The sequence below is a fragment of the Capra hircus genome, chromosome 19 (assembly GCF_001704415.2).
Source record: "Capra hircus breed San Clemente chromosome 19, ASM170441v1, whole genome shotgun sequence".
In the NCBI taxonomy this organism is placed as follows: domain Eukaryota; kingdom Metazoa; phylum Chordata; class Mammalia; order Artiodactyla; family Bovidae; genus Capra; species Capra hircus.
Window position 1 is genome coordinate 47,029,648 of NC_030826.1, and position 25,847 is coordinate 47,055,494.

The window sequence follows — 25,847 nt, forward strand, 5'->3', positions numbered from 1 at the left end:
GATATAGATGGATTCCTGTTGTTATAAGTCCTATTAGTGTTTTGTCACTAATAAGAATGTTTAACTTTGATTACAAAGTGTCTTGTGTAAACTGTCCTAGAAACCATCCTTAGGTTCCCTGGTGGCTCAGACGGTAAAAGCATCTGCCTACAACGCGGGAGACCCGGTTTCGATCCCTGGGTCGGGAAGATCCCCTGGAGAAGGAAATGGCAACCCACTCTAGTATCGTTGTCTGGAAAATCCCATGGATGGAGAAGCCTGGTAGGCTACAGTCTGTGGAGTCACAAAGAGTCGGACACGACTGAGTGACTTCACTTTCACTTTCACGAAGAGAGTGGTTTTGTGATTGTATTTTTAAGATAGGGGATATGATGAGATAATGTTACTTACACTTTTTTCTTTATTTTTTAGCCCCTAAAAAATGGTCAGTAAGCCAGCAGAATAATTTTGTGTTAATTCATTAGGATTATTTTCACCCACTATCTAAAAGGTGGGTAGATAAGCATGTTAAGTTTTTTGTACTACTAGGCGTTTTGTGAATACCTCTATCACTAAATTTTATAATAAGCCATTTATAAGGTTTCTTATTCACCTATCAGCTCTAAATTTCTTGAGGGCTGGATAGTGGCACTATCCTAGTATCCAGCACTGTACTGGGCACATATTAATAGACACCTAAGAAATGTTTTCTTAATCTTGTCATTAATCTCTCCCTCTTGTAAATTCCATTACATTTTGTATTTCTCTTCTGATACCTCACACTTTCTATTTTGCGTTTTACTTGGGTTCTATTTTCCTTAATTCTGTTTACCAGACTGGATACTCCTTTTAGGCAGGAACTGTTCTTAACCTTTGAAAAATTTCCTTCTGTTCAAGGCCTTATACTCAGCTCATTCATAATAAATGTTGAATAAATAGTAGATCAAAAAACATTTTATTTAATTTATTTCTAGGTTAAAATTTCTAGTAAAATTTATTACTAGGTTAAGATTGGAGGCAGTTTTGCCATCTGTACATTTTGTGTTTTAGAAGCAGAGGAACCTTATGCAAGAATATAATTTGTAAAGAATTTTAGCTAACCTATGTTGCTAAAATAAAGTTTTTGCTGCGTGTGTATGTGTTTTGGTTGTTTCTTGATGTTATTTATAAGAATGCTTAGTGCCTAAACTTTGTCTCTAAAATAGCAGTGTAATTTTAACTTCACAGGCAAGCTGGACTGGTTCATTATATGGTTTGGAGAAACCAAGGGAAAGCAAACGATGCAGGAAGTGGTAGTGGCAGTTCTGTAAATACTCCACTTTTCACTTGCCCTTTTACTGACCTGGTGACAAAACACTTCTGTAAAGTAACTTTGAACTATTTTATTAGAAAATGGGCGTATGAAGAAGGATCTAAACTTAAAAATGGGCTTCCCTAATAGCTCAGTTGGTAAAGAATCTGCCTGCAATGCAGGAGACTCTGGTTCGATTCCTGGGTCAAGAAGATCCGCTGGAGAAGAGATAGGCTACGCACCCCAACATTCTTGGGCTTCCCTTGTGATTCAGCTGGTAAAGAATCCGCCTGCAATGCGGAGACCTGGGTTTGATTTCACATTCCAGACATCCTGGAATGTGGAGTCAAGTGGGCCTTAGAAAGCATCACTACAAACAAAGCTAGTGGAGGTGATGGAATTCCAGTTGAGCTATTTCAGATCCTCAAAGATGATGCTTTGAAAGTGCTGCAGTCATTATGACAGCAAATTTTGAAAACTCAGCAGTGGCCACAGGACTGGAAAAGGTCAGTTTTCATTCCAAACCCAAAGAAAGGCAGTGCCAAAGAATGCTCAAACTACCACACAATTGCACCCATCTCACACGCTAATAAAGTAATGCTTAAAATTCTCCAAGCCAGGCTTCAGCAGTATATGAACCGTGAACTTTCAGATGTTCAAGCTGGTTTTAGAAAAGGCAGAGGAACCAGAGATCAAATTGCCAACATCCATTGGATCATCAAAAAAGCAAGAGAGTTCCAGAAAAACATGTATGTCTGCTTTATTGACTATGCCAAAGCTTTTGACTGTGTGGATCACAATAAACTGTGGAAAATTCTGAGAGAGATGGGAATACTAGACCACCTGACCTGCCTCTTGAGAAACCTATATGCAGGTCAGGAAGCAGCAGTTAGAACTGGACATGGAACAACAGACTGTTTCCAAATAGGAAAAGGAGTATGTCAAGGCTGTATATTGTCACCCTGCTTATTTAACGTATATGCAGAGTACATGATGAGAAATGCTGGGCTGGAAGAAGCACAAGCTGGAATCAAGATTGCTGGAAGAAATATCAATAACCTCAGATATGCAGATGACACCACCCTTATGGCAAAAAGTGAAGAGGAACTAAAAAGCCTCTTAATCAAAGTGAAAGAGGAGAGTGAAAAAGTTGGCTTAAAGCTCAACATTCAGAAAATGAAGATCATGGCATCTGGTCCCATCACTTCATGGGAAATAGATGGGGAAACAGTGGAAACAGTGTCAGACTTTATTTTGGGGGGCTCCAAAATCACTGCAGATGGTGATTGCAGCCATGAAATTAAAAGATGCTTACTCCTTGGAAGGAAAGTTGACCAACCTATCATTAAAAGGCAGAGACATTACTTTGCTGACTAAGGTCCGTCTAGTCAAGGCTATGGTTTTTCCATTGGTCATGTATGGATGTGAGAGTTGGACTGTGAAGAAAGCTGAGCAGCGAAGAATTGATGCTTTTGAACTGTGATGTTGGAGAAGACTCTTGAGAGTTCCTTGGACTGCAAGGAGATCAGTCCCAGATGTTCATTGGAAGAACTGATCCTGAAGCTGAAACTCCAATACTTTGGCCACCTCATGTGAAGAGTTGACTCATTGGAAAAGACTCTGATGCTTGGAGGGATTGGGAGTGGGAGGAGAAGGGGACGACAGAGGATGAGATGGCTGGATGGCATCACCGACTCGATGTACATGAGTTTGAGTGAACTCCAGGAGTTGGTGATGGACAGGGAGGCCTGGCGTGCTGGATTCATGGGCTCGCAAAGAGTCGGACACGACTGAGCGACTGAACTGAACTGAAAAAACTTGAAAAAAGAATCTTGGAATTTGCAGGGTGTATATGCCCCTGGGTACGCACTGAAACATTGTAGGTTGGTGAGCTATCTGGGAGGTAGCCAGCTTGGAAGGCAAAGATTTTTTAGAGTGCTCTCTCATCCGTCACCCTTTGAGATCTTATCTGCTCTTTAGGGGCATCACAGAAAATTTATGCTGACTTAATGAATAATTTAAAAATCTGTACTGACATCAATAATGAATAAATACTTTGGGGGTGGTGAAAATGTTTTGGAACTTGACAGAGATGGTGAATTTACTATGGTTGCACTGGTTTTTATTTATTGTTTTTTGAATATTATACAAATACATTTAATAAAAACTTCACATTTATCTTCCTTTCAACACTGAACTCATCTCCTGTGGAAATCACTGTAAAGTTTTATGTATCTTCTGTCACAAGTTTTACTCCACAGTTTTAAATTGATGTGTATATCTAGTACAGGTCAATACAGCTCATAGTTTTGAAAATTGCAAGTTTATACTGAACATTGGAGAAAGCAATGGCCACCCACTCCAGTACTCTTGCCTGGAAAATCCCATGGATGGAGGAGCCTGGTAGGCTGCAGTCCATGGGGTCGCTAAGAGTCGGACACGACTGAGCAGTTTCTTTACTTTTCACTTTCATGCATTGGAGAAGGAAATGGCAACCCACTCCAGTGTTCTTGCCTGGAGAATCCCAGGGATGGCGGAGCCTAGTGGGCTTCCGTCTATGGGGTTGCACAGAGTCAGACATGACTGAGGCGACTTAGTAGCAACATACTGAACATATTGCTCTGTGACTTGCTTTTTTGCACTTAAAGCTTGGAGGAGTTTTAACCTTAGAATAGATGTACTGCATACCATTTAAACTATACATAGTGTTCCATCATTCATAGTATTTCGTATGAATATTATGAAATTTGATCATTTCCCTTTTAATGGGTCATCCCTTCCCTTCTGCTTCCCTCATTCTCTTTTTTACAAAAATTAATAAGCTTTACGTTTTAGAGCCATTTTGGATTCACAGCAGAATTAAGGAGAAAGTACAGAGTTCCTGTGTACCCCTATCCCCACGTATATACAACCTTCCCCATAGTCAATATCCTGCATTTCAGTGGTGCATTTGTTAAAATTGATGAACCTAAATTGACACATCATTATCACCCAAAGTCCATGGTTTATATTAGGGTTCATCCTTGTATATATTCTGTGGGTTTTGACAAGTGTATGATGACATATATCTACCATTATAATATCATACAGAATAGTTTCACTGCCCTAAAAATCCTCTACTGTGCCTGTTCACCCCTTCCTCCCCTTCAGCTCCAAGCAGCCGCTAATGTTTTTAGTATTCATAGATTTGCCTTTTGCAGAATGTCATGCAGTTGGAATATTACAGTATGTAGTCTTTTTAGATTGGCTGCTTTCACTTTTTTAATATGCACTTAAGTTTCCTCTATATCGTCTCATAACTTGATAGTTCACTTCTTTTTCGTGTTGAATAATATTCCAATACCTGGATACTATAGTTTATTTAGTCACTCACCTGCTTAAGGACATCTTGGTTGTTTCCAAGTGTGGATAGTTCTATAAATAAAGCTATAAACTCCCATGTTGTCCTTTACTTTTCATATGCTGCTAGAGGGAGCATCCTTGTGTGGCCATCACAGTAAGATGATTGAGCGTAAGATGGAGCCTATTACTAGTTTCTCCTCTTGCTTGAGAAGCTAATTGCCCTGCATTCTTTCCTGTGCACTCAAATCTTGAATGAAGTTGCATAATTTGAAGCTCTTCATTGCAGTTCAGAATTGATCTCTTAGGGAAATTATCAGAGTTTATCTGTGGACAGAACTCAGGTAATTCTGTTCAGTCCAAGACTTCTCTGGATATAACTTGTTCAAAAAAGTTTTAGAAGACATTTTATGATTGTTGTATATTGTAGTGGATACTCTAGATATCCCTTAATCCTTCCATCTCTGTATTTTCACTCTTTGATCTTTGATTAGTTAAGTACTTCCAAAGTTATTTCATGCAATGTGTCTGAGACATTTCGCAATTTACCTATTTAATGGAAAGCCATTGTTGATAATATACTGGTCATTCTACATGCCTTTCAGAGATGAAAAACATGCAGCTTCCAGATAGTGGGCAAATGATTCTTCTTGTATTGATTTTGTCCTTTTATTGTTTATCTTTTTTTAATGTAGAGTTTTTCAAAAGTTTCCGTTTATGCAGCTGGATTTATTTTTTTAACTAGTATTCTCATGGTTCACATTATTGCGTCTGTCATTGGTTATTTCCTTTTCCCATTATAGTTATGTGCATATTCTTTTGAGCTCTTCTGTCCTCTCTTTCTCTTTTAGATTATTTATGAGTCCAGTTTTTGGAACCTGTTATGCCTTTAAACAAATATTTGCTAAATACTTTTTATGTACCAGCTTCTGTGTCAGGTGCTAGGTTTTCAGTGGTGACCTTGCTGATACGGAGAAGTTACAGGGAATTCTGTGATTATTTAGCCCAAATGGTACAGAAGTGCTTAGGAGTTAATTACATTATTATAGGAATATTTAAACGAAGGAGGCCTATTGTGCTCCTTTTTGAATATCAGAGTAAGAAAAGGGCTTTAAGTGTGCAAGAGGGGTGAACATTGAAAATGAAAATTGATTGCCCACTAATAAAATAGTTCAAAAATGTATTGAGATATAGGATATTGAGCTTCCAGCCTTGATGGAACATTAGGATGAGAATAGTCATTACTTCCTGAACTGTTTAGACCAGGTGTCACAAACATAAAAGCTTAGGAGCCATGTAGATAACATAAGGTCTGAATCAGTTATAAGACAATTAGAAATGATTGGGGTTCTATGAATGTTATTTGTTATTCTCCTGCCAGAGATTCACTTGCCAGGAATATATTTGATATTTGAGAGTTAACATTAAAAAAGAAAAAAATGGATCTAAAACTTGGAAAAGTAGAATGAAATTTAGCCATATATTACTATCATAAATCCAATTAGATCAAACTGTCATTTTCCACTTAGCTTCAATTTTGTAGTTTCTATATTTTATTACAATAAATTTTCTAGTGGTGTGTTAATAAGAAAGTCATTTTTATCAAAATATAGCAATGAGATGGATAATTAGCCTTAAATAAGTATTTTATGTTTCATTTCATTCTTTATACATTTTAGTCAATTTTTATAAAATGTTTTAGGACTAGCAAAGACAAAAAACCTCTGTACTTCAAAAAGTGATTATAATTGTAATTAATTTCACTCATCAGTTTTTCTTAACTTTAGAATGTTGTCTTGGTTTATTTTCAGGTATAAAATTTTTACTGTTTTTGACTCCTAGTTTTAGTAAATTTTAAGTAGTAATTTTTCTTCTAATAATAATCTGTACCTATATGTTTGTTTTCCTTTTGCAGCTTTGAAGAACTGTACATAGTAGTAAGGTCTGAGTTAGGCAAAAGTTGAAGTATGACTAGAATTTCTTGGTTTTTCTTCAGATAAAAATTTGAACTTGCCCAGAATTCGTATACCCTTCACTGACACACAGTCACCTTAGTCTTTATTCTAGTTAGTTCATAACCAGTTTTTGTCTATTGAAATTATATTAGTCCTTTCCCAAGTTAATAATCTAATGAATCAAGTCTTTGCTCAATTTTTCATTCATTTATTTACTAATTTAAGAAGTGTTAAAAGCCTACTGTGAGCTGGGCATTGAGTATAAAAAGGGTAAGATGAAGTTGCTCTACACGGGTTTGCTTTCAACAGTGATATACCAGCTGAAGAAATTAATTAATTAATTCAGTAAGTATTTGGTACCTACTGTTTACCAGGTATTATTCTCCAGTTATGGGCTTATCACAGTGAGTTAAATAAGCAGCTTTCATGACCTCTTGAAGTTTATATTCTAGTAAGGGAACTGATAATAAACAGGTTATAATATATCATTTACAGATAAATATTTGAAGAAAAATACAGGCTAGCAAGAGATGGATGAGAGCCTTGGCGCATACATCATTCCACCCAGTTGCTCCCCTTGAGTTAAAGGAGGTGGTCTTTGTACCCCTGTGCTAATGAATGAGTCATTGGTGGCTCTCATCAGTACTGAGCAGTTCTCTGCCAGTAACTCCTGAGGAGATGGATGTGCTGATCCTATAATGAGGATCAGGGTGGGACATCATTATGTCCACTGAAGCAGGATCTCTTTTCTCCCCCCACCCCCAAATGAGTTGTATCAAAATTTTTCTTTATGCGTTGCCAAAGACTAATGCCAACCTGTAACAGTACTTAATTTTTTTTTCTAGAGTAAGGTAAAATATGTTGAAGTATATAGTAGTGCCACACACACACACAAAACATTTTAAAAAGAAGAAACAAATGGAATACTACTTATGGAATTTTTAATTTGGATCACTGTATTTAGAAATTTTGTTTCAGCTCTTTTAAACAGACTTATTAAGTGTTTCTTATTTAAGAAGATATGCTGAGGAGGAGGACAGCCCATATTTGAACATCAAATATGGCCTTAAGCATTTATTAGCAGTGTAACTGTGAACATGTGATTTTACTTTTCTTTATTTCAACTTCCTTTTAAAAATGAAGCAGATACTACCTGTTAGGAGGTTTTGATGAGGACTAAATTAGATCATATATATATAATATTTTGCATAATATATATTTTCTCACTTGTATACACACAGAAAATGATACATAATGTTGTCTTCTAAGAAAATTTTAAGAGTTATACAATTTACTATTCAAATTTCATAGTATGTTTTAAAACATGAAGTATATTTTTTATATATCCCAACATACAATTTTTTCAAGTCTTTCAAATATTAGTGAAGTAAGTACCTATCAAGCTTACAACTTTTTGCTTCTCAGATAGTCTTTTAAAGTAAGATTAGAAGGGAAAAAACCCTAAAAATTGACTCTCAAGATGATATGTAAAAGTAATATTTCATAAGTGCTTTAATATTTTTAGGATTCATCACCATATTTATTTTCACTGGTAAAAAGAATAAGTTATTTGTTAGTGTTCACTTTAAATCTTTGTTTTATATTGTATCTAATGACCTTGCTAAATTCACGTATTAATCTAATAGTTTATAAATTCTTCTAGCTTGTCTAAGCAAATCATACTGTTTGTGAAAGTGGCATTTTTGTTTCTTCTCTGTTTTTATACTTTCTGTTTCATGGTCTTATGTTTTTGTACTGACTAAAGACCTCTTGGACCATGTTAAGTGCAAGTGGTGATATAAGTGGTCACATTCTTCAGTCTTGGGGAATGTTTGCAGTCATTCACCATTACGTATGATGTTTGCTATAGGTTTTTAAAGCCTCTGCCTGCAATGCGGGAGACCTGAGTTTGATCCCTGTGTTGGGAAGATCCCCTGGAGAAGGAAATGGCAACCCACTCCAGTATTCTTGCCTGGAGAATCCCATGGACAGAGGAGCCTGGTGGGCTACAGTCCACAGGGTCGTAAAGAGTCGGACACGACTGAGCGACTTCACTTCACTTTTTAAAAAGATACACTGTGTAGTATTAAAGAACTTCTCTTTATTTCTAGTTTTGTATAAGTTTAAAAAAATCATGAAGGAGTATTAAATTTTTCAATTGCTTTTGATTCATGGATAAAATAAAATTAAATTATTGATAAAATTAAATTATCTATTGATTATATGGTTTATTTCTCTTTTTACATGGTTAATTGACTTTCATGTGTTAAATCATTTTTGCATTTCTGAATTAAACCGCCGCTTCTTCCTGATCTATATATTGGTATATTTGGTTTTGCCAGTATTTTGTTTAGAATTTTTGTACCTATGGCAAAAGAGAGGTGTGTAATATTTCTTTCTTACAGCAATCTATTTTGGCTTTTGTTAGCAAACTTCTGCTATCTTTAGAAGACATGTTTGGAAGTACTCCCAATTTTTCTACTGTCTGGGACAATTTGTGTAAAAGTGGTATTATTGCTTCTTTAAATTGTTGAAATCATCTGGTCCTAGAGTTTCTTTTGTAGGAATGTGTTTTTACTTCACTAAAAAAGTTCAGGTTCATAGACTGTTTAGCATAGTTTTACATTTAACACATGTATACCCACTGCTTAGAATCTTGAGTTGACATATTGCTATAATTGTTCTATTATATGTGTGCCTTCCTTCCTTCATCCATCATTTTGTCTTATTTTTAATGCATTTCAAAGTAGTTCGACATATCAGTATGCTTTCTTCTGAATATTGAAGCATGAGTATCATTAAGTTCAATATTTTCTTTTATATTAAGTACAGTTTTTATGGAATATAATCCATAAAGTTGGTGTGAAAATTGGCTTAGTTTTGACAAATATATGCATTTGTGTATCCCAGGCTCCCTCAAGATACAGAATATTACTGTCACTGGAGAGTTTACTCATGCCTTTTCTTAGTTAATTCTCATATCTGCCCTAAGAGATGACCGTTCTGATTTTTTAATTCTAATTTTTCTTACCATATTATTGCATACGTTTTAATGTAAGATGTTTTTACTCAGTGTAATATAGAGATTGATCTCTGTTGTTGAATATTTGAGTAGTTCATACCTTTTAATTGCTGAGTAGTATTCCACTGTAAGAAAATATCATAGTTTATCCATTTTCCTGTTGATGGACATCTGTGTTAGTTTTTGGCTGTTATGATTAAATCTGCTATGAAAATTGTACTAGTCTTTTTAAGCACGTGTGTTTTCATTTCTTCTGGGTAAATATGTAAAGGGTGGAGTCATATGTTAGGTTTATGCTTTGTTTTATAATAAACTCTCCAAAGCAAATTGTACCATTTTGCTCCTGAAATGGTGTATTAAGAATTTCAGTTGTCCTCCATCCTTGTCAATATTTGATATCATCAGGCTTCACAAAATTAGTTCTTATGGTGGGAATATAGTGTTGGCTCATCGTAATTTGTATTTGCCCAATGACAGATAATGTTGAGCTTTTTTAATAAGAGTGTTAAAGAGAAGGTATATCTTTTTTTTTAAAGTGTCTATTCAAATCTTTCACCCTTTTAAAAATTCTCTTTATAATTGAATTGTAAATGTTTTTAATATATCTTGGAAATATATTTATGTTTATGTTAGATATGTTTTGTACACAACTTCTCTCAGTTTGTGACTTGCCTATTCATTTTTTTAATGCTATTTTTGATGAGCAGATTTTTTTAAATTTTAATGAAATTTTATGGTTATTGGTTTCTGGGTCTAAGATTCCTTTGCCTTCTAAATAATGAAGATATTCTCCTGTGTTTTCTTCTGAAAGCCTTATGATTTCAGCATTTATGTGATGTTCGATTTACTTTGAATTTACTTTCATGTGTAGTGTGTGAGACACATATCAAGGTTAATTTTTAAAAATAGATATCTATTTGTTCCAGCACAATTTGTTGAAAAGACTTTGCTTTACCCATTAATAACTGTTGAAAACAGATGACAGTGTTAGTATAGGTCTTTTTCTGGACTACCTATTGTGTTCCATTGATCTATTCCATGAATCTTAGGCCAGTACTATACTGTCACAATTACTGGGTCTTGTAAGTGCTTCAGCTTTTGTTAGTTTTCAAGGTTGCTTTGGATGTTGTTCTAGGCTTTTTGCATTACCATATGCATTTTTAGAATCAGCTTCTCAAGTTCCACATACACAGAAAATGCCTGCTGGAATTTGGCCGAGATTGTATTGTTTCTTTAGAACAATACATGGAGAATTTATATTCTAAAGATATTGACCCTTCCATCCGATGACCATAGTATCCAGGCATACCGTATTTTGCTGCACTTTGCTTTATTGTGCTTTGCAGATACTGTGTTTTGTTTTGTTTCACAAAATTGAATATTTGTGGCAACCCTGAGCCAAGCAAGTCTATTTGCACCATTTTTGCAACAATATTTGTTCACTTCATATCTCTGTCACATTTTAGTAATTCTTGCAATGTTTCAAATGTTTTCATTTTTTATTATATTTATTCTGATGATCTGTGATCAATGATCTTTTTAAAATTGAGGTTACAGTGTTAGTTTCAGGTATACAGCATAAAGATTCAATAATTTAAGATTATACTGCGTTAAAACTTCTTACAAGACAATGACTATAATTCTCTATGTTATATAATATCTTGCTTATCTATTTTATGCTCAGTAGTTCGTAGCATATCCCTTATTTGGCTCTCCCCTTTGGTAACTGCTAGTTTATTATCTATATGTGATCTATATTTGATGGTATATCTTTTCTCATTTTATATTTAATCTTTATGTGTCCATAGTCTTTTAGTAGAGTATTTAACAGAAGAACAATATAATTTGAGTTTAAAGCTGCCATCTCACTGTTTCATATTTTATCCACACATACTATGCTTTTTCTCTCACTTCTTACCTTCTTTGGTTCAGTCATATATTTTAATTATTCTCTATCTCACCTCAGTAAACTTTTAATAGCTATGCTAGAAATTACTACATGAATTTTGAGTTATTGCAGCTTTCTGAAATTATTACTTCTGCCACATCCTGTTCAATGCAGATGGATATCTTGGACACTTTAACTCTGTTTATTCCACTCCTGACTTTTTTGTCTTTGTTGTTATGCATTGAAAAATCTCTGTGGGATTCCCAGGTGATACATTGGCATAGAATCCACCTGCCAATGTAGGAGGTGCAAGAAATGTGGGTTTGATTCCTGGGATGAGAAGATCTCCTGGAGAAGGAAATGGCAACCTACTCCAGTATTCTTGCCTGGAAAATTCCATGAGCAGAGAAGCCTGGTGGGCTACAGTCCATGGGGTCACAAAGTGTTGGACACGACTAAGCACCCACACTCATCTCATATTTTAAGCTTAACATGTTATTAATGTAATTTTTTTAAACAATTTTTGTTCATTTATATTTGCCAATATACTTACCTTTTTTGTGGCTCTTCCTTCTGGGTTGTTTTTCTGGCTCTCATTTTCCTTCTGTTGGAAGAACTTTGTTTTCGTATTTCTTTTCCTGATTAATTCTTTTTGTTCTGAATCACCTTTATTTTTTATTTTCAGAATATATTGTATATATATTTATTTATATTTTCAGTTTATATTTTAAACTGTTTATAGATTTCTTGATACCTCTTTTCCTTCAAAAATTTTAAGAAGTCATTCCATTGTCTGTGCCATTCATCATTGCTGTTGAAAGTTTCCTCTCAGTCTACTGATTGTTGCTTCTTTCAGTGTGTTTTATTTTTTTCCCTAGGTGTTTAACGATGTGGCTTTACGTCTTATCAGTACTACGAAATTCTTGATTATTATCACTTCATATATTGCTTCTTTCTTATTTTCTCCCTTCTTTTCTTCTGGGATTTTAATGATATGTATGTTAGAGTCTTTCAAAGGATTCCATATGCCTCTCATACTCTTCCATAGTTTTCAGCCTTTAATTTCTGTGTGCTGTGGTTTGGAGATTTGCTGTTAACCTCTGTTCTAAATTCACATTTGCTCTGTTCAGGCTGCTGCAGGTTTCAGGTACTGACACGTGGGGAAATTTTGCTGTGAAGAGCAAGGATAAAGGAGCAGTAATTGGACCATGTGGGAATAAAGAGAGGGGCTTACTTATTGGCTTTTGGTTAGGACATACTAGCATGTTGATGTTACGACTGGAATGATCCTGTAGAGAGAGAAAAATGAAAGCTGTGTGAGAGAGAAAAGAAAGATGATTTTTAGATGAAAGTTCTTAAAAAGGTGAGAGAGGACATAGCAAAATTGTAAGGAGTTTTCCTTTGATGGGAGTGGGACATACAGAGGTTGGTATTGATAGTATATGTGTACCGATGTACTCATACATGAGTAGTCTTGTGAGATGAAATTCTGGCTTGACAAGTGGAAAATATGCAGCTGCTGTGAGTTCTGGACTTTGGGTGTGTGTTTTGGGAAAATTGTCCAAGAAATGGAGAGTCTTGTGGTAAACTGTATTTATAGCGACCTAATTGTTTTCTGTTTCTGTGTACCCTCAGTGATATCTGCCTTTTCTCTTAGGGTACTCAAGTATTATACTTTAAAGGGAATACTTAAATGTCTAATTAAATTAAATAAACATTTCTGTCATATAGTTAAATTTTCTGTATTATATATGTAAGCAGAGTGGTTAATTCCTAATAGCACATTTAAAAATGAATTCTTAATAGTATTTGGATAGCAAACCAAGTTTTCTAACGTATTTTCCCACATTTTCTTTTGTAGCTTTGTGAGTGCTAGAATAGTACAACCATGTTTCGGAATAGTCTCAAGATGCTTCTTACTGGAGGAAAATCAAGTCGCAAGAACAGATCAAGTGGTGAGTAACTCTGCTTCATTTATTTTGTGTTATGATTTAGAAAAGAAAGTTCTCTTAGAGATCTGAATTAATGCTACCACACTTCATATATTTTATTAAATGGCTATTTAATTTAGAAAAAAGTTTACATTCCTATAGGTCGTCATATGCATTATTAAGAACACTGGAACACTCATCAGGAATAGTCGGGTAAATGAAGAGTTTATGAAGGAAAAATGCTTATTTCAGATAGATGAGAGTGTAATATTTCTATGTAGTACATATTAAAGACCTTCCAGACTTAAATTTACTCTAAGAATCAACCTTTAAAATTATTTCAGTCCCAGATACTCTTTGGGAAGGAGACTAAAAATAATAGAGATAGTCCTCAAAGGGTTATACAAAAAATGTAAACTGAACATTTTTATAATCATTAAAAGATTTAAAAAAAAGTGTGTGTAATTCTTAGACTTTTAAAGTAAAAACAAACCAAAACTATATAGATAGTTTTTCGGGAGAAATCTTGAAGATTAATACACTATATATTTCTTTTCTACAAATGGATTGTTGGTTTTTATCATATTTTCTTTCATTGATGTGTAGCGATTTACAGTATTGTGTTTCAAGTACAACAGCAAGTCAGTATTTTTGCAGATTATATTTCATTAATAGGTTATTATAAGATAATGGTTATAATTCTCTGTTCAGTTCAGTTCAGTCGCTCAGTCGAGTCCGACTCTTTGTGACCCCATGAACCGCAGCTCACCAGGCCTCCCTGTCCAACACCAACTCCTGGAGTCCACCCAAACCCATGTCCATTGAGTTGGTGATGCCATCCAACCATCTCATCCTTTGTCATCTGCTTCTCCTCCTGCCCTCAATCTTTCCCAGCATCAGGGTCTTTTCCAATGAGTCAGCTCTTCTCATCAGGTGACCAAAAGTATTGGAGTTTCAGTTTCAACATCAGTCCTTCCAGTGAACACCCAGGACTGATCTCCTTTAGAATGGACTGGTTTGGTCTCCTTGCAGTCCAAGGGACTCTCAAGAGTCTTTCCCAACACCAGAGTTCAAAAGCATCAATTCTTTGCTGCTCTGTCTTCTTTATAGTCCAACTCTCATATCCATACTTGACCACTGGAAAAACCATAGCCTTGACTAGACAGACCTTTGTGGGCAAAGTAACGTCTCTGCTTTTTAATATGTTGTCTAGGTTGATCATAACTTTCCTTCCAAGGAGTAAGCGTCTTTTAATTTCATGGCTGCAATCACCATCCACAGTGATTTTGGAGCCTAGAAAAATAAAGTCAGCCACTGTTTCCACTGTTTCCCCATCTATTTCCCATGAAGAGATGGGACCAGATGCCATGATCTTCGTTTTCTGAATGTTGAGCTTTAACCCAACTTTTGCACTCTCTTCTTTCACTTTCATCAAGAGGCTCTTCAGTTCCACTTCACTTTCTGCCATAAGGGTGGAGTCATCTGCATATCTGAGGTTATTGATATTTCTCCCGGCAATCTTGATTCCAGCTTGTGCTTCTTCCAGCCCAGCGTTTCTCATGATGTACTCTGCATGTAAGTTAAATAAGCAGGGTGACAATGTATAGCCTTGAGGTATTCCTTTTCCTATTTGGAACCAGTCTGTTGTTCCATGTCCAGTTCTAACCATTGCTTCCTGACCTGTATACAGGTTTCTCAAGAGGCAGGTCAGGTGGTCTGGTATTCCCATCTCTTTCAGAATTTCCCACAGTTTATTGTGATCCACACAGTCAAAGGCTTTGGCATAGTCGATAAAGCAGAAATAGATGTTTTTCTGGAACTCTCTTGCTCTTTCCATGATCCAGTAGATGTTGACAATTTGATCTTTGGTTCCTCTGCCTTTTCTAAAATCAGCTTGAACATCTGGAAGTTCACAGTTCATATATTGCTGAAGCCTGGCTTGGAGAATTTTAAGCATTACTTCATTAGTGTGTGAGATGAGTGCAGTTGTGTGGTAGTTTGAGAATTCTTTGGCATTGCTTTTCTTTGGGTTTGGAATGAAAACTGACCTGTGGCCACTGCTGAGTTTTCCAAATTTGCTGACATATTGAGTGCAGCACTTTCACAGCATCATCTTTCAGGATTTGAAATAGCTCAACTGGAATTCCATCACCTCCACTGGCTTTGTTCGTAGTGATGCTTCCTAAGGCCCACTTGACTTCACATTCCAAGATGTTTGGCTCTAGATGAGTGATCACACCTTCATGATTATCTGGGTCATGAAGATCTATTTTGTACAGTTCTTCTGTGTATTCTTGCCACCTCTTCTTAATATCTTCTGTTTCTGTTAGGTCCCTATCATTTCTGTCCTTGGATCCCATCTTTGCATGGAGTGTTCCCTTGGTATCTCTAATTTTCTTGAAGAGATCTCTAGTCTTTTCCATTCTGTTGTTTTCCTCTATTTCTTTGTATTGATCGCTGAGGAAGGCTTTCTTATCTCTCCTTGCTATTCTTTGGAACTCTGCATTCAAATGGGTATATCTTTCCTTTTCTCCTTTGCTTTTCGCTTTTCTTCTTTTCACAGCTATTTGTAAGGCCTCTTCAGAGGGCCATTTTGCTTTTTTGCGCTCTTATTCTTGGGAATGGTCTTGATTCCTGTCTCCTGTATAATGTCACAAACCTCCATCCATAGTTCATCAGGAAATCTGTCTATCAGATCTAGTCCCTTAAATATATTTCTCACTTCCACTGTATAGTCATAAAGGATTTGATTTAGGTCATATCTGAATGGTCTAGTGGTTTTCTCCACTTTCTTCAATTTCAGTCTGAATTTGGCAATAAGGAGCTCATGAACTGAGCCACAGTCAGCTCCCAGTCTTGTTTTTGCTGACTGTATAGAGCTTCTCCATCTTTGGCTGCAAAGAATATAATCAATCTGATTTCGGTGTCAACCATCTGGTGATGTCCATGTGTAGAGTCTTCTTGTGTGTTGTTGGAAGAGAGTGTTTGCTATGACCAATGCATTTTCTTGGCAGAACTCTAATAGCCTTTGCCCTGCTTCATTCTGTACTCCAAGGCCAAATTTGCCTATTACTCCAGGTGTTTCTTGACTTCCTACTTTTGCATTCCAGTCCCCTATAATGAAAAGGACATCTTTTTTGGGTGTTAGTTCTAGAAGGTCTTGTAGGTCTTCATAGAGCTGTTCAACTTAAGGTTCTTCAGCATTACTGCTTGGGGCATAGACTTGGATTACCATGATATTGAATGGTTTGCCTTGGAAACAAACAGAGATCATTCTGTCGTTTTTGAGATGGCATCCAAGTACTGCATTTTGGACTCTTGTTGACTATGATGTCTACTCCATTTCTTGTAAGAGATTCCTGCCCACAGTGAGTGAGTGAGTGAAGTCGCTCAGTCATGTCTGACTTTTTGCGACCCCATAGACTGTAGCCCACCAGGCTCCTCTGTCCATGAGATTCTCCAGGCAAGAATACTGGAGTGGGTTGCCATTTCCTTCTCCAGGGGATCTTCCCAACCCAAGGATCGAACCCAGGTCTCCCACATTGCAGGCAGATGCTTTAACCTCTGAGCCACCAGGGAGTAGATATAATAGTCATCTGAGTTAAATTTACCCATTCCAGTCTTGTAAATCCTTCTTTCTATTATATTCTTTTAAGCTTTTCCATTTCCTATTTTTATGCATTTGACAAGTTTTCATGTGTGGTATGGGCTTCCCTGGTGGCTTAGTGTTAAAGAATCTGCCTGCAATGCAGTTGACACAGAAAACTCAGGTTTGATACCTGAATCAGATCCCCTGGAGAAGGAAATGGCAGCCACTTCAGTATTCTTGCCCAGAAAATCCCATGGACAGAGGAGCCTGGCAGGCTTCTATCCATAGGATCGCAAAGAGCTGGACACAACTGAAGTGACTTAGCAAAGCATTGGTGGTATATTCTTTATCATTCTCTTCAAAATATTTTTTAGCACTGCTTGTGGTTTCTTGACCCATAGGTATTATTTAGAGTATAATTGTTTATGTCCAAACAGTTGATGATTTCCTGGTCATCTTATTATTAACTTAGCTAATTGTACTCTTATCAAAGAACCTATCCTGTACTATTTTATTGTTTTTATATTTATTGGGGTTTTCCTTATAGCTTTGCATACAGTCAGTTTTGTCTAATGTTCTTAATGTACCAAGTAATGTGGATTCTGCAGGTTTGGGTACAGTGTAGGTCATTTTTGTAAATGGTGATCCTCAAGTGTTTTATGTCCTAACTTTTAAAAAAATTATTTACCGAGAAAAGTGTGATTAAATCCTATACTATGATTGTGGAATTGTCTGTATCTCGAAGCTGTCTTATTAGGGAAGATCCCTGGAATAGGAAATGGCAACCTACTCCTGTGTGCTTGCCTGGAGAATCCCATGAACAGAGGAGCCTGGCGGCTACAGTCCATGGGATTGCAAAGTCGTTCATGACTAAGCCACTAACACACACACACGCATGTGCACACACCCCATGATGAAATGTTCCTCTTTATTTTTAATACTGCCTTCTGCTTGAAAGTTGACTTTGTCTAATGTTAACATAGCTGCCTAGCATTGTTTGGATAGTATTTATAAGGTATAATTTGTTCTGTTCTTTTATTTTCAACATATCTATATGGTTATACTGTTAGTAGCACATAGTTGAATTTTCTTTTTGTATTCATTCAGACAAGTTTTTCCTCTCAAAGGAGATGTTGGAATTCATTTACATTAATTCAGCCAGTGATACAGACTTCCCTCGTAATGCATTCAGTAAAGAATGCAGTGTCTGCAGTGCAGGAGACCCAGGTTTAATTCCTGGGTCCGGAAGATCCCCTGGAGAAGGAAAAGACAATCCATTCCATTCTTCTTGCCTTAAGAATCCCATGGATAAAGGAGCCTGGCCCATGGGGTTGCAAGAGTCAGACATGATTCTTTAATCTAGAGATTAAACCACTACCAACCAGTGATATATCTGAGGTTGAATATAACATTGCTCTTTGTTTTGTGCTTGTCCTGCCTGTTCTGTGCTTTTTTCCCCCCCCCCTCTTTTATTGCTTTATTTTGGATTGATCAGAAAATTTTTTATATTCCATACCTCTCCCTATTGATTTGGGGATTATGAACTCTTGATTATAATTCATTCAGTAACCACTTAACTTTAAGATTAAAACATCAATCAAAGTTTGGTGTCAATTGGTACTTTTACCGTCTCCTTGGACAATGCAAGAGTCTTAGAATCTTTAGATTAGTTTAAATAGTTTGTATTTAAACTCCACAAGACATTATTATTGTTGTTTTATGTAGTCACTGTTATATAGATTTATTCACAGATTTGACCTTTTTATTGATTTTTATTCCCTCCTCCCTTCACTTTCTAGATGGAATCACCAAATTTCTTTTTGTTTATAGAACACCCTTTATAATTTCCTTTAGTTGGAATCTTGATGTGGCAAATTTGCTTCAGTTATCTGAAGACACCTTTATTTTGCCTTTATTTTTACAGGATGTTTTTGCTGGGAGTGGATTTATATATTGTCACCTGTTTTCTTTCAGCACTTTGAAATATTGTTCATTGTCTTCTGGCTTCTTGAATTACTTCTGGTAAAAAGTTAGCTGTCAGTCTAAATGCTGTCTGCAATCTGTCTTTTATCTCTTTGTTTTCAGTTTTCTAGATGTTACATTGATGTGTGTAGGAGTGCTTTTCTTTTAAATCTATCTTTGTTTAGCTTCTATTTATTTATGTTTGGTAGGGTTTTCCGAATATGTGGCTTGATGACTTTCATCAGTTTGGGAAAATTATTTCTCATTATCTTTTTAAATTTCATTTTTCCCCATTTTTCTCTTTGTTCTTTCTTTCTGGGACTCCAGCTATGCTTTTGATAGACTACATGGGTGTCATTTGTGTCTCTTACACTTTCTTTCTATCCTTTTGTCTCTGTGCTTAATGTTGGATAGTATAAAAAAAATCTGTTGTTGTTGTTTAGTTGCTACGTCACATATGACTCTTTGCAACCTCATGGACTGTAACATGCCAGGATCCTCTGTCTTCCACTGGTTCCCAGAGTTTGATCAAATTCATGTCCTTTGAGTTGGGTAATGTTATCTAACTGTCTCTTCCTCCGCCACCCACTTCTCCCTTTGCCTTCAATCTTTCCCAGCATCAGAGTCTTTTCCAGTGTGAGTTGGCTTTTCTCATCAGGTGATAAGAGTAGTGGAGCTTCAGCTTCAACATCAGCCCTTCCAATGAATATTCAAGGATGATTTCCTTTCAGTCAGTTCAGTTCAGTCGCTCAGTCGTGTACGACTCTTTGCGACCCCATGGACTGCAACGCGCCAAGCCTCCCTGTCCGTCACCAACTCATGGAGTTTACTCAAACTCATGTCCATTGAAGCAGTGATGCCATCCAACCATCTCATCCTCTGTCGGCCCCTTTTCCTCCTGCTTTCAATCTTTCCCAGCATCAGGGTCTTTTCCAGTGAGTCAGTTCTTCGCATCAAGAATGGCCAAAGTATTGGAGTTTCAGCTTCAACATGAGTCGTTCCAATGAATATTCAGGACTGATTTCCTTTAGGATGGACTGGTTGGATCTCCTTGCCAGTCTAAGGGACTCTCAAGAGTCTTCTCCAACACCACAGTTCAAAAGCATCAGTTCTTTGGTGCTCAGGTTTCTTTATAGTCCAACTCTCACATCCATACATGACCACTGGAAAAACCATAGCTTTGACTAGATGGACCTTTGTTGGCAAAGTAATGTCTCTGCTTTTTAACATGCTATCTAGGTTGGTCATAACTTTTCTTCCAAGGAGCAAGCATCTTTTTATTTCATGACTGCAGTCACCATCTGCAGTGGTTTTGGAGCCCAAGAAAATAAAGTCAGCCACTGTTTCCACTGTTTCTCCATCTGTTTGCCATGAAGTGATGGGACCAGATGCCATGATCTTAGTTTTCTGAATGTTGAGCTTTAAGCCAACCTTTTCACTCTCCTCTTTGACTTTCATCAAGAGGCTCTTTAGTTCTTCTTCACTTAATCAGTGGAGAATTGATTTCCTTTAAGATTGACTAGTTTGATCTTGCTGTCCAAGGGACTCTCAAGAGTCTCCTCCAGCACCACCATTCGAAAACATCAATTCTGGTGCTTAGTGTTCTTTATGGTCCAACTCTCACATCCATACATGACTACTGGAAAAGCCATATGCACCTTTGTCAGCAGAGTGATGTCTCTGCTTTTTAATACAGTGTCTAGGTTTGTCATTACTTTTCTTCTAAGGAGCACGTGTCTTTTAATTTCATAGCTGCAGTCACCATCTGCGGTGATTTTGGAGCCAAAAAAAATAAAATTTGTCACTGCTTCTACTTTTTCCCTTTCTATTTGCCATGAAATGATGGGACCAGATGCCATGGTCTTAGTTTTTTGCATGTTAGTTTTAAGTCAACTTTTTCAGTGTCCTCTTTCACCCCCATCAAGAGGCTCTATAGTTCCTCTTCATTTTCTGCCATTAGAGTGGTATTATCTGGATATCTGAGGTTGTTGATATTTTTCCCAGCAATCTTGATTCCAGCTTGTGATTCGTCCAGGCCAGCATTTTGCGTAATATACTCTGCATGTAAGTTAAATAAGCAGGGTGACAATATACAGCCTTGACGTACTGCTTTCCCAGTTTTGAACCAGTCCATTTGTTTCATGTCCAGTTCTGCCCCTCCCCACCACCCCCACCAAGTCCAGTTATAACTATTGCTTTTGACCCACATACAGATTTCTCAGGAGATAAGTAAGGCACTCTGGTATTCCTGTCTCTTTAAAATTTTCCGCAGCTTGTTGTGATCCATACAATCAAAGGCTTTAGTGTAGTTGGTGTAACAGAAATAGATTTTTTCTGGAACTCCTTTGCTTTCTCCTTGATCCAGAGAATGTTGACAATTTGATCTCTGGTTCTTCTGCCACTTTGAAACCCAGTTTGTACATCTGGAAGTTCTCAGTTCATGTACTGGTGAAGCCTTGCTTGAAGAATTTTGAGTATAACCTTGCCAGCATGTGAAATGAGCACACTTGTATGGGAGTTTGAACATTCTTTGACATTGCAGTCTCAAAGAAGGGAAATGCCAAAGAATGTTTGTTCACTAATTCACTCTTCATTGGTCTATAATCTGATTTTAACTGCATTCAGTTCTTAATTTTAGTTTTTGTACATTTCAGTTCTAGAAATTCCATTTGCTTCATTAATTTTTTTTAATTCGGAAATAATTTTAAGTTTGCAGAAAAGTTGCAACAATAATGCCGAAAACTCCATATACCTTCCCACAGATTCATGAACTTTTCACTGTATTTGTGTCAGCATTCTCTTTCCGTATACACGGGTATCTCCTCGGGTGTCTCCTCTCTATTTCACCCTTTCTGTCTCACTCACTCTTTTTTATTTTTTTTATGTGGCTTTTTATATGTTTTATTTTACAATAGAAAGCTTTTAAACGTTCTTTTGCAAAACAAAGAATAAATGTGTGAAGTAATCTGATTAGCCTCCTAAATTCTCTTTTCTTGGTAAAACTATGCTTTATCAGATCATTTGTTCAGAACAAGTATATGTGTGTTCTGGGAACGTGTTTTCAAGAATTATTACAATCTAATCAGTCAACAAATGTTTATTAAGTACCTACTCTGTACAACGGAGAAGGCAATGGCACCCCACTCCAGTACTCTTGTCTGGAAAATCCCACGGATGGAGGAGCCTGGTAGGCTGCAGTCCACGGGGTCGCGAAGAGTCGGGCACGACTGAGCGACTTCACTTTCACTTTTCACTTTCATGCATTGGAGAAGGAAATGGCAACCCACTCCAGTATTCTTGCCTGGAGAATCCCAGGGACAGAGGAGCCTAGTGGGCTGCCATCTATGGGATCGCACAGAGTCGGACACGACTGAAGTGACTTAGCAGCAGCAGCAGCACTCTGTACAAGATTCCACTGGAATTGTTTCATTGGCTTATATCTTCAGGTATTTGAAGATGGGTCAAATGCATCATGCCCCTTTACTCTTAAAAATTTCAGTATGTATTTCTTAAGGAGATTACTTTTTATAACCACAGTACATGGATTCACCTCAAGCAATTGTTGATACAGTACTTTCATCCTATTTACCATTTATTCTCTAAATTTTGTCAGTTTACCTAGTGATTTTTAAATAGGATTTTATCCCTTCCTTTCCAAGATTCAGTCCAGAATAAGGTATTACATTACTTGTTATGTCTTTTCACTCTCATTTAATTTGTTATGATTTCATAGCCTTTCTTGACATGTTTGAAGAATAACTGAACTGCTCCTAATTTTACTTTTTTTTTTTTTGCAATGATTAGATTCAGGTTATATATCTATGGTCTGAATGTTACATAAATGTATGTTGTTTTCTTCTTAGGGTATTATAGCTGGAGGCACACAATGTCCATCTGTTACTCATTTGTGATTCTGATGACAGGGTACTCTCTACTTTCTCTGCTGTACAGATATGAATTTTCCCTTCTAACTTGAGAAAAATTTATAGGTAGACACCATTAGGGTTTTTTTTTTAATTCTTTCTGTTCTTTGTGAGTAATATTTCAATCTTGTCTCTTAACCTGTCTGAACAATGGTAAGTTGCTATTTATATCTATACCTGTCTTAAAGTCTGTACCTATGATAGACACTCTAAATGTATCTGTTTCTCTTGGATTTCACTTACATAATTATATTTCCTTCTATGCCAATTTTTATTTTTGTGTGTGAGCTTTTTATTTTGGGTTAATTTTAGCTCTATAGAAGAGTTGCCAAGATAGTACAGAGAATTCCTGTATACTCTTTACCTGGTTTTCCCTATTGTTGCATCTGTGTTACCATGGTACGTTTGTCAAAACTAAGAAACCAACACTGGTACATTGCTATTAACTAAACTCTGGATTTCTATTTGGATTTCATTAGCTTTTTCATTAAAGTCTTCATTGTGTTCCAGAATTGAATCCAGAGAACTATATAGCATTTACTTATTGCATCTCTCCAAACACTGATTGGATTTGACAGAAGACAAATAATAGTTGACAGGCTTCCCTGGTGGCTCAGAGGTTAAAGTGTCTGCCTGCAATGTGGGAGACCCGGGTTCGATCCCTGGGTTGGGAAGATCCTCTGGAGAAGAAAATGGCAGCCCACTCCAGTATTCTTGCCTGAAGAATCCCATGGATGGAGGAGCCTGGTAGGCTATAGTCCACGGGGTCGCGAAGAGTCGGACACAACTAAGTGACTTCACTTCACTTCCTCCATACTGGTTAAGTTCCCCCAACTCCACTGACCACATTTTGAAAGAAGCACACACACACGCGCACGCACGCACACACAGACACAGACACATACACGCACACACTCATTCACTCACTCATACATGTCAGAGATCTGAACTGCCCTCACACACACACACACACACACACACACACACACATTCACTCACTCATACATGTCAGAGATCTGAACTGCCCTCAAATTTGACATTTAAAGAAATAGTTTATCCAAAATTTGTCTTCTGGCCAAGAACTGTGATTTTCTTAGTTTTTCACTTTTGATACCAGCAGCAGTAGTATTTTCTTTCCCTTCATAGCAATTAATCCATATAAAATAGGTAGTAGAAAAAGACTAAAGCCATATTAAGATGCAGATGCTGCCTAGACTTTTTGCCCTGAGCACTAGGTGAGTGATTCATTTCTAAATACTATGCTTATTAGAGGTAGGCACCAAATTTGTGCTTCAGCAAGATTACCAGTCATTGTATTCTAGACATTTGAATAACTGCTGCTTTAGTAGCTATCATATTATTAAACCCATGTATGTCAAGATTCTACTATAGTATTAAAGCTTATTATTTTGATTTACTAGGTATTTAATTGTGTCTATAATGATTTTGGGGGTCTTATTCTAGTATTTTTTCTTTTCCATGATTTTTCATGTGAAATGTTTATAAATTAGAGTAGTTATAAAAATAGTGATTTGTGTTCTGTATGGCAGGAATTTGTAGAGGAGCAGTCTGTTTTTCTTAAAGTGTTCACTGAGAAATTCCAAAGCAAGAATAAATTTGATATTAAAAGGAAAAATGTGTTTATGAAATGATATCATTATTGTTTTCATCATCAGTTTTTTTTTCTTTAATAATTAGTGAAGAATTGGGTGGGTGCTTTATTCTTTATATTATTATTTTTGGCTCATGGCATATTTTTAAAATTAGTAAGGTAAGTTTTGTCATGGCTTAATCATTGTTTTGTTTTAGAGAACCATTTTAATTTTTAGTTTGAAAAGCATTCCTAATAAAGGAAATTGGCTATTCTAATTCGTTCTTTGAATAGTTGATCTGAACTTTTATGTGGGCCACTAGATGAAGATTTAACAAATAGATTTTATGTCAAGTAATAACAAATGGATTTTCTCAGGCAAAGTTTTCCCTCAAAGGACATGTGAATATCAACTTTGAATTTTGTAGCTTACTTCAGATTTATAATGTGGAAATTGTTTCTGATGTATGTAGGACTTGGAACTCTTGTGAAAAGACAACTGTGTGGTTCTTTCGAATTATGAGTGATAAAGGAAAAATATGTTTTTGTGTTTTATAAAATTTAAATATTTGTATATTTTTTAACTGTTGTTTTTATTGTTTACAATCATGCAAGTAATTACTAAAAGTTCCAGTACGGTTCTTTGATATAACTAGTGCCACTATTTGGTATCATTGTTTTGGTAAATCATCATTTAGGTATGCGGGGGGAAAAATATTATCAAGTTCAGATTATTCAGGAACTCAAAAAGTATAGTACCCCTAGTATAACACAGCCATTGGAAGAAAAAAATATCTTGAGGCTATCTCCTTTCTAAAATAAAAAATGAACATGAGAAAGCAGAAATGCAGAAAGAAAAGTAGGCAAAGTAAATAAAACTATAGTTAAATGTAAATAATTCCTGATAATATACTACAAGTAGAATTTGTTCCAGGAAAGCAAAAATGTTTCTGTATCAGAAAATCAACACAAGTTTTTACTTAGAAAAAAAAATAAAACCACATTATTATATCATTATATTCTGCTAAAGCATTTTATAAATCTGAGCAACCATTAAAAACATCATTAATATAGAAGGATATTTTAATAAAGGGTATTCACCAAATCCAACAGCAAATATCATTCTAAACAAAGAAATGAATCAGCCATTTCCATAAAAACAGAAACATGATAGAGATTTCTCCTATTATCAACCTTTTTCAAAATTGTTTAGAAGTTCCCAGTATCCAGTAAAAAGACAAGACAACGCCATTTTTATTTTTAGGCAAGGTAAAAACCCCAGAATCCAGTAAATATCTATTAGAAATAATAATGTAATTTGGCAGGGTGATTGACACTTTTAGCTCTGCCAGTATTTACTGATTAGGAATGTAAATG

The 25,847-nt window shown here is 36.1% G+C and overlaps 1 protein-coding gene across 4 annotated transcripts in view; it reads left to right on the plus strand.

Annotated features, from left to right (window-relative positions):
• The window catches only part of TANC2 (tetratricopeptide repeat, ankyrin repeat and coiled-coil containing 2), a 368,300-nt gene that overhangs the window by 25,483 nt on the left and 316,970 nt on the right, over window positions 1-25,847 (plus strand). For all 4 annotated transcript variants that reach the window (XM_018065318.1, XM_018065319.1, XM_018065320.1 and 1 more), the window contains exon 2: window positions 13,336-13,429. In XM_018065318.1, coding sequence (XP_017920807.1) covers window positions 13,363-13,429 — 67 coding nt within the window. In that variant the 5' untranslated portion in view covers window positions 13,336-13,362. The remainder of the gene's footprint in view (window positions 1-13,335; window positions 13,430-25,847) is intronic.